The sequence below is a fragment of the Clarias gariepinus genome, chromosome 1 (genome assembly GCF_024256425.1).
Source record: "Clarias gariepinus isolate MV-2021 ecotype Netherlands chromosome 1, CGAR_prim_01v2, whole genome shotgun sequence".
Taxonomy (NCBI): domain Eukaryota; kingdom Metazoa; phylum Chordata; class Actinopteri; order Siluriformes; family Clariidae; genus Clarias; species Clarias gariepinus.
In genome coordinates this window covers 14,452,463-14,462,355 of record NC_071100.1, presented here as the reverse complement: position 1 = coordinate 14,462,355, position 9,893 = coordinate 14,452,463, and the positions used below count along the sequence as shown (strand labels likewise).

General features: G+C 40.2%; 1 protein-coding gene across 1 annotated transcript in view; it reads right to left on the bottom strand.

Annotated features, from left to right (window-relative positions):
- Positions 1-420: 420 nt before the first annotated feature.
- Positions 421-9,893, bottom strand: part of LOC128527025 (cadherin-2-like) — a 93,715-nt gene continuing 84,242 nt past the window's right edge. Inside the window, exons 15-16 of the mRNA XM_053499330.1 lie at positions 8,774-8,938; positions 421-2,097 (exon numbers count right to left, since the gene is read on the bottom strand). Coding sequence (XP_053355305.1) covers positions 1,891-2,097; positions 8,774-8,938 — 372 coding nt within the window. The 3' untranslated portion in view covers positions 421-1,890. The remainder of the gene's footprint in view (positions 2,098-8,773; positions 8,939-9,893) is intronic.

Here is a 9,893-nt window from a genome sequence, read left to right as displayed (position 1 = left end):
GCAATGACATTGTATCCAAATACATACACTTCAATAAGGAGTAGGTCCTCCTTCCACTCTTCTTGGAATGCTGCCCACAAGATTTTGGAGTCTTTCTGTGGGAATTCGTGCCCATTCATTTTGTAGAGCATTTATAAGGTCAAGAGGCACTGATGTTGAATGAGAAGGCCTGGCGAGAACGAGAATCTCTGTTCCAGTTCATTCCAAAGGTGCTCGATGGGTTTGAGGTCAGGGCTCTGTGTTAGGGCCAGTCAAGTTCTTCTACACCAAACTCATCAAACCATGTGTTTATAATCCTTGCTTTGTGCACGGCGGCTTAAAAATTGTGCAAATTTAAAGTTTCCTGATTTGTCGTTTGCATGAGATTTGGATTCATGTTTGACATTTTGTGCAAAGCAGAAAACACATGAACAAACAAAATTAGCTCCAAAATTAGCCTTTTTATTCAGGTGTTTGGGGGTGAATAATTGGAATTTCAGTACATAATATTATCCACAAAGCATGTCAGAAACCTTTCCGGCTCCTAAAGCTGAGTCGATCATTAAAACCAGCAACAAACACCCCCTTTCCCCTCCCCACCCCCACCCCTTTTTCACTACCCTTTTCTCCAACTTACCCCAACCTCACCATCACTTTTTATCCCTTTTTGGTACAAATCCAACACTTGTGCTGATAATGTTACTCTTTTTGTCCTGTTTTTTTTTGTGTGGAGTAACTTCCTTTGCCATTATTATTTTTTTGTCTCTTTATTAATTTTTTTTCTTACAAAAAAAAAAAAAATCGTACCTTTCACATATCTTGCATCAGCTGAAATCGTTTTTTAGCACTCCGTACATAAATTTTGCAAAGAGGTCCATTTTTTTAAACCGGTGTTGTGAAAAGATAAAAACATGCAAAAAAAAAAAAGTTGTAGCCCAATTTTTTTTTTTTTTACATTTACAAGATTGAAACTGTTTTTGCACTTAATTATCGACTACATCAAAAGTAAAAGAAGAAAAAAAAACTATATACAAGCATTTTTACAGTAGAGTAAAAACTGAGGGCATCAGATGGCAGCTAAGGCAAATGAAGTGTACATTAATGAGAGCAGAAAGGAAAGAAATGCTGCCTTTTTTGTAAAATGTAATACCACTTCAGAAATCAAAGTAAAACTTTTTTTTCGCGAAAACTCCCAACCGTCTGCATATGTAATGTTCAACGTTAAATGAAAAGAAAAAACAAACAGAAGACAATTTTACTGTACTGTACACCGATCCTGTCGATCATATCTTCCTAGTTAACATAGGAACCTTCATTAATGATCTCTTCATGAATTTGTTAGATTACTGTAGATGGTAACCAGAACAAAGAAACGTCATGAAGCAGATCCGAAATTAACACTTTTGTCTTGAAATCACTTCAAATGTCAGTACCATTAAAGCCTTGAACATACTACAAACTAATCCTTCAGATCAACACAGAAAAACAAAATAAAAAAAATAATAATAAGTGTACAAAAAGGCACGTTAAATCCCAGTGCTTCTGTACTGTAAAATTCAAGTCAGTGTAACTGAGCGCTTATTGTAGCCTACAATCCAAGAACAGTGACGTCATCTCTTCCCAGTCTCCCCTTCTTCTTATCTTCAGTGCCAAAAACCCTCAACAAGCATAAATCTGCCTACACTACAACACTGAGCCTAGAATTTTACTTTGTCGCATATTTTTCCTTTTTTTTTTTTTTTTTTCATCATACATTTTAGTTTTCTGCTTTAATCCGTCTGTTCTCAGGGGGACAATTAGTTGACAGAAGCTGTCCTCATCCATCAGTCAGAATGGGGGGGTGGGGGGATGTCGGGGTAGAGAAAAGCCAGGCATGTGTGTGTGTTTGTTCTCCTTCGTTTTAACTCCGCCTCACTCGTCCGAGCCTCCGTACATGTCGGCGAGTTTGCGAAAACGTGGCCCCCAGTCGTTTAGGTAATCGTAGTCCTGGTCTCCGCCGCTGCTGGACGAGCTGATGGAGCTGAGCGAGCCGGCCGTCGAGCCGCTGCCCTCGTAGTCGAACACCAGCAGCGAGTCGTACGGAGGAGCCGTCGGGTCACCGTCGGCGGCTTTCAGACCCTGCGCAGACGAAACAACCAAAACATAAATAAATAAAACCTCGAGCACAAAACAAGACCTTTCACATAAATGGTGCATCAGTTTGTTTTTTACTTGCAACTTTTTCACCTTGGGTCAGTTGGTACTGGTGTGGAAGTTTTCTGTGTATATGAGTGGTATATAAAGCAGCAACCAGAACTAGGCTGAAAGTGCAAGAAACCTAGCTTTCCATGAAGAAAAAAATGTATGGAAAGCGCATTTAAGGGGGCCTATGATTTAAAATTCACCTTTTAGTCATTTGGGTCTCTGTCTTTAGCATGTGCGTAGAAACCAATCAAAATTAATAATAAAAAACACATTTACTGCTTTATTTCCATCCATCCATCCATGAACCTTTGTAGTCCAACTACAACTGGTCCAACTGGTATTGGGAACACCAATTAGCCTAATCTACATGTCTTTGGACTGTGGGAGGAACCCGAAGATACTGGAGGAAACCCATCAAGCACTGGGAGAACATGCAAACTCTATCACACAAACCCGAGGTGCGAATCGAACCACTATGCCACTATGCATATTTATTTGTTTGTCTTTTTTCTATTTTTGTATTGGTCAGGGCTTAAACAAGCTAATTACATTTTGTCCCCCCAATTGTGACCTCGTATAAAAAGATCCCTCAGTTCTGCAGTTCCCGGGAGGAGCATGGCTCAGCAGTACAGTAGCTCATTTCTTTAGAAGAGGAGTGAAATGAAGGGAGTTTGAGGTATGAAAAGAAAATGCTGCATTATCTTAGCATTTCAGCTGGAGCATTAACACACACTCACACACTTTGGAGCAGCTCTGAGACCTGCGTCTTAAAGAAACTTAAAGAAACAGCAAACTATGGGACCTTTAAATTAACACAAGCAAGGAATGCTGCCTTTAAAAAAAAAATGCAATAAATTTTTAAATAATTCAGAAATTAAAAGTACATTTTCTCCGTCTGCATACGTAAAGTTCAACATTAAATGAAAATAAGAACAGGAACAGTAAACTATGGTACCTTTAAATTAACACTTTAAATTAACTATTTTACATTAACAAGAATCCAGCTTGTAGGAAATAATAATAATAAGAATAAGAATAAGAATAATTATAATTATAATAATAATGTCAAAAATGATATATGGTTAAATATTTGTTTCATTTTAAAACCTGATGTAACCTATAATAAATATCCATTAGAGCAGTTCTGGTGTAATAGATTACAAAAACATCGGGGAGACAGCAGGAAGTTATCACTTCTCATTAAATCTGAGTCATCAAAGCTCCAGTTAGGACCCAAATTCCAGTTAAATTCAATTGAATGTCATGTTTAGAGCCAGTCTGAGTCATGCTGCGTGTACTGGACACTATCACCTCTTTGTCTGGATGGTTAAACATGGTGTGTCGGGAGGACGGGTCATGAGCGGGCCATGTTGTCCTCCTTTCCTGACTTTAATACGAGTCATAGATTGAGTTGGAGTGAACACTAGACACTACAATAAAGTGATTTTTAGAAGCACCTTGAAGCTGGAGAAGCCCTTGAACACCACTAAACCTGTGTTTATGGCTGGTTGATAAAGTGCTTGGAAATGTAATGCCATGAGAGGCAGATTTTCTTTTCGAAGTTAAAAGTTGTCCTTCTGCCTGGACACAAACAGTTATTTGGTAATAAAACAGGATAACAAGCTAACGCCACCTAACCAACAATTCGTCTTATTCGTTGACCTTTAGACGGCACACCTTTTATACCGACAGTAACTCCACCGCTATAGAGGTGTGTAATTGATCTGAAATAAGGTCTGACACTTTCCTACTCGTTAGTTATACCCGAACCGCTCATGCGGGCGATATGGCGGATCAATCCTGCGACATTACGTGATGTGACCTCCCGAGCCTTAATATCATCTCATTAGCTCGTTGTAAACAGCCCGGTCCTGGAGCTGCGAGAAACAGCATAAACGGGCATCTCGTCCGTGCTCCAGGGGTCCGCTCAGCTCATTTGAACCGACCTCCGCTTTGCAGACTGAAAGGTCGAGACACGGATCTTTCTCAGAACGGGGAATAATAATGATCTGTGGGGAAGTGAGACCAGCACAGGGAGACAAAAAAAAACAAAAAACAACAAAAGCTTCACCATGAGCATGGTCTGCTTTCAGCACTGAGCTTAAGAACGAGTACTTCTGTAACCATGAGCAGCATGAATGTTCCCTCACTACTGATGCTTCACTAACTCTTTCAGCATACAATTACAGCCAAATCAAACCGAATTTGTAGCAAGCAATCTCTAAGCTGTGACTAATTGCTTCTTTTATTTTGTTTTGGGATTTGTGGTGCGACCTTGAGAGTGAAATGTGAGAAGTGCTACATAAATAAGACCTTCTGTCTTTTGAGCACGAACAAAAAAACCAACAAAAAAAAAAAATCCTTCACCACAGTGTCAAGGTATTGCCAAGCACGGTGGAGAAAAAATATTTATTTTTCACTGCATATTAAGATATGAAGAACGATTTGTGTGGTTGTCGAAAATCCAAGGTAGGCAGGATTGAATGGAATGAAATTTAAATGAGTGGCGGAGATCATCCAATATATGCCGACCTTCAAATAAAGCACAATCACAACAAGCAAAGAAACTTCATATTTCTACACTCTGATTCATGAATAGGTCACAGAAGTATAGTTATGACTGAGTTTCTATTTTTTCTTCCACCAGCTGTCCAGTTTGGACCCCCTGTAGCCTCGGATTCCTGGTCTTGACTGACGGGAGCGGTGCTTCCTTGATGTTCTGCAGTTGAAGCTCATCGGCATCATGATTCAATGTGGTGTGCTCATCGTGCTTGCAAAGAGTGGTTGTTTTAATGGATAGACTAACAAAATAATGTGTTTTAAAGGCTCTTAGTTACTGATCAAAAGGTCTCCGACTAGAGACCCAACTCCACCAGGTTGCCGCTGTAAGGCTCTTGAGCAAGGAACTTAACCTTGTCTGCTCCATGGGTGCCATAAAAAAATGGCTGACCATACACTCTGACCCCAGCCTTCTATCAAAGGTGGTATATGCAAAGACTAAAGACTTTCACTGTGCAGTAATGTGTATGTGATGAATAAAGGCTGAACTAAATTTGACTAGTATTTGAAGTGAGCAGGAAACCCACCAAGGAGAAAATGCAAACTCCATGCACACAGAGACGGAATTCGAGCCTGGCCGGGAATCGAACCCGGACCCTGGGGGTGCAAAGCAACAGTGCTAACCACTACATCGCCTACACGCAGATCAGACTAATCTTTTTCTTGGACTTTTGTTAGTCACCACAGTGGACCACCCATTCTGCACACAACTTGGTACAGGTTTTTACGCCAGATGCCTTTCCTGATGCATCTCCCTATTTACATTTACATTTGGGCATTTGGCAGATGCTCTTATCCAGAGCGACTTACATTTTTATCTCATTACACATCTGAGCAGTTGAGGGTTAAGGGCCTTGCTCAAGGGCCCAACAGTGGCAACTTGGTGGTTGTGGGGTTTGAACCTGGGATCTTCCGAACCGTAGTCCAATGCCTTAACCACTGAGCCACCCCTGGCCCATATTTGGCCAAGCATGTTAGTGTATGTATATGTGTGCCCTGAGATGGATTGGAACCCTGTCCAGGGTGCACCCGGCCTCCTGGGACAGGCTCCAGACAACCCTGTATGCAGGATAATGTGGTATAGACAATGAGTTAGACGAGTGTTTGAAATCAGAAGCAGAGCTGATTGTAGATAGCATGTTCAGTACTTTTGAACTTTTACTCAAGTTCACATGTCAATGCAGTATGTCTACTTCTACTTGACTTGGATATCTTTACTTTTACTGAAGTACAGGATTTGTGTATTTTGCCCACAACTGTAGTCAGATTATTAAGTGGATCTAGTTTCTATCAGGCGTTCCTCAATTTTGTGTCAAAAGTTCAACAAGGGTGAGTGGTTATGCAAGGCAGTGTATCTACTAAACTCAACCACTCTTTCTTTCATGCCAGGCCTCCGGATCAGGGAGGAGCAGTGGAATTAGAAAGGAGCCACCATGCTGGGCAGGTAATGAGAAAATCACCAGCGAAACGTAGCAACCAGCGAATGTTTCCCCTTCATCCCTGCCTCGCCATAAGAGAGAGAGAAAGAGAGAAAGAGAGAGAGAGAGAGAGAGAGACAGTCTCGAGCAAAGTGCTCTGCACTTCAAAGATGAAGGATAAGATAAATAAGCTCCCATATATCAAGCCGAGGCCGTCCCTACCAGCTGGGTGAAGAGAGGGAGAAAATGAAACAAACTGTCCCTGCAGGGCCTTGGGAAAGTGGAGAGAGTTTCTTTAAATAAAACGGCAAAGTGAATTTGTTCGTTCAGTTGCGGAGACGGGAACAACGTGGCAGAGATTGAAATGAGCATCACTGACTCAGAGACACTCTCCCCTGAATGATGTATTAAAAGATGTCCTTCTTACCTTAAAACATCTTTTTTTTTTAGGAAAAGAAAAAGGAGAATGGATGAGAGAGTGGACGTTTCCAAGCTGCAAAATCCTTGGAAGTAAAAAGGAAATAAGAAGGAAGACCAGTAAAAAAAATGACAAGCGTAAAAAAAGTAAATGTAAGCAGTGTCTCGGCACGTGTTGTAAAAACTGAGAGGAGCGTGTAAATACGCTCTACTGCCATACTGCCGGGCTTACGTCTTCCAGTAAAAGGGAACGAGCTTCTATTCTCTCAAAACAAGATAACAAGTCAGGCTGACTTCAAACTGTGCAAGTTTACTCAGTGTAGCCTTTATAGACTAATATCCTCAGTTGTAAAAAAAAAAAAAAAAAAAAAAGCATAATAATTTGGTTGCTAGTTGAGTTCAGTGGGCTTTGGAAGGCAGCTTACCAGATCATGGCTGGTCAATTGCAAAGTCAGTGATTATGAGCTCCTGAAATTCAATTCTGGATTTTGAAAAATACCAGACAACAAGAGTGATGTTTGGTTTGCAAGCTATTTTTAAGACAGCGAAGTACCAAGACTCATCTTGGACAGGGTTTGAACACACTTTGAGGAAAGCGCTATCTACCCCCTTCCACATTAATGAGTACAAGAAGGCCAGAGTTGGCCAGTCACTACAAGCCACCCCGCCCTTCCAGAGCACATGGATGGGTGTTACCTCATGAGTATTTGTATTCCTGTCTTATTAATCTGAGCATATGTACTTCCTGTTTGTTTAAAAACATTATATGGTGCCTTTTTAACCATGGGAGTTGAAATCGGTTTAATTGTCAATGTAAACTCACCAGTCAGCAAACTTCGGATTTCTTGTTTTTAATTCCTTAACATCGTTTATGTCACAGCTTTTTAACAACCACAATTTTGACACCATTCAATCAACCAGTGAGAGTTTTAATTAGAGTTTAAATGAAATTGTTTTAATCTATTTATTCACAGTGATAGTCTGCGATTAATCCCAATTAATCACTATTTTAAAATACTCAGATTTACTGGTATTATAAATGTGCAATGGTGGAATAATGAAATACATAACTGGTTAAAAAAAACAGATTATGCATATTTTGAATATATCAAACATTAACATTTATAACAAATATTAAATTAAAATCACTCGAATGGGACCGCCTCTCGAAGGTAGCTCAAGCACACAACTTTGGTTTTATCCAGAGTTCCATCTAGAAGCTTTTTTTTAATAAAACTTGCAGTTCGGTGCACCTGGTGATGTTTCCTTAGTCATCTTATCATCCGAGTTATATATCCAAGTGTGTTTATCACACACAGCCATGTAACCGTGCTACGATTCTGGGAAGCCATTAGGGTCAAACTGGTTATATGCTAAATTTGCATTGGAAAAAAAAATAATAATATGTTACATTTCTGGATTAATCACATGTTTTCTAGTTTTAATGTTACCATAGTCCACTGTTTATTGTATCATGTGACTTTTATATTATATTATATTATATTATATTATATTATATTATATTATATTATATTATATTATATTATATTATATTATATTATATTATATTATATTATATTATATTATATTATAAGTAATAAGCAGCCATGAACTAAACTACATTCCCCAGCCCAGGATTTGTACTTCCACTTGGTCACTAATGACTCGTTCTGTGGTCCGTAGCTGAGGTTTTGGTTTTTTCTTCTGTTTTTCTGTTTCCTAGTTTCAGTCCAAGTGGTGGCGTATTTGGCCATTTCCTGGTTCTGACCCCTGCATGCTTGTCTTTTAGACTGTGAGTACAGATTGGCTCACACTCAGATCCCTGCTGTGAACCACAACTATGACTCTTGGGGGAAAAAAAGGAATAAAAAGCAAAAAGGAACCTAAATAAAGAGACTGCAATTATGGCTAAGTGCCTCTGGCTTCTGAGTGTTGAGTGACTTGATGTGGAAAAAAAAAAAAAAAAAAGAGAAAGAAACTTTAGAGTGATTGTGTTATGAACATCAGGAAGTAGTCAGTGTATCATTAAAAGCTACTAAAGTGGGAGCACCAAATATTCTGACCAGGTCAGGAATAACTGACCTTTTGTCTTGACCTCGTAAAGACCTCCGTCTAGTCCTCGTTAGTTTTGTTAATCATTTAAAAGAGCAGAGATGTTGAATTTTTCATTACTGAGTGGATGATTGTGTTTGTGTGTGTATGTGTGTGTGTGTTACCTCATTGATGAAGTCTCCAATGTCTCCAGGATGCGGCGCGGCCGATCTGACCGGGTACTGAGGCTCCGGGTGCAGCGGTCTCTCATCCAGTCTGCGGATCCCAACGGGCTTCACGCACTCCGGGTCCATAGTGTCCGGCTGCTGCAGCTGACTCAGATCATAATCCTAAACACACATACACACTCACGGTTAGTGTTTCTAGGCTAATTGCGTTTCGGGCCCAAAACGCCAGCTCTCCATAACCTCACTGTAATCCCATTAACGTCGTCATTGCAATAGGATTAGACTAGCTCTGAGGTCTGCTGAGGACCCGGGCATCGTGGGATAGAGGAAGAACTGAAGCAACCGGCTTTTCAATGACTCAGCGTGGTTTTAACAAGAGCAGATGAATTGAATTAATCCTGTTAAAAGTTAGGAGGCTTTCAAAATGTAGGTAGTGTACTGTAGGTGCTTGTGCCCACAAACATACATACAAACACAGAACATTAAGCGTGCAGCTGTAGTCTATTAGAAACACTTTCTACATTAACATTTCACACCTTCGCTTGGTTCATCTCAACCCTGTGCCACCTCACACCCCCGTCTTTGCTACTGGTCCGATTTCTCAGCTTAGATTGAGTACACACCTACACATAAGTCTAAGCGCTAAAACCCCACCTTTGTGTTCCTGCACATGACAGAACTGGATTAGGATAAGCAGATCTGAATGTCTGAGATATCTCATGTGTAGTGTGTGTTTGTTCCGCTTCACTTTTACACAAGTGTGCTTAGATATAATCCAGCAGTTGTCCATCCACCCATTTATTCAGCCCCCAAGGATTCGATTTGTCCAACAATCTGTCCATTTGTCCAACAATCTGTCCATCCAACTCATATGTAACCACCAACTTGACCACGTCACCCATCGGCCCATTGATCCATAGATCGATTGATCCTACAATCTAACCATCTATCCAGCCATGTAACTACCAGTCTGTCTATTTGTCTGTCCATGCCATCGTCTACTTATACACTAATCCATCAACCCATCCACCCATTTATTACAATCAACCTATTCAACCATCTTCTATTCATCCTGACTATATCATCCATCCATCCATCCATCCATCCATCCAATCAT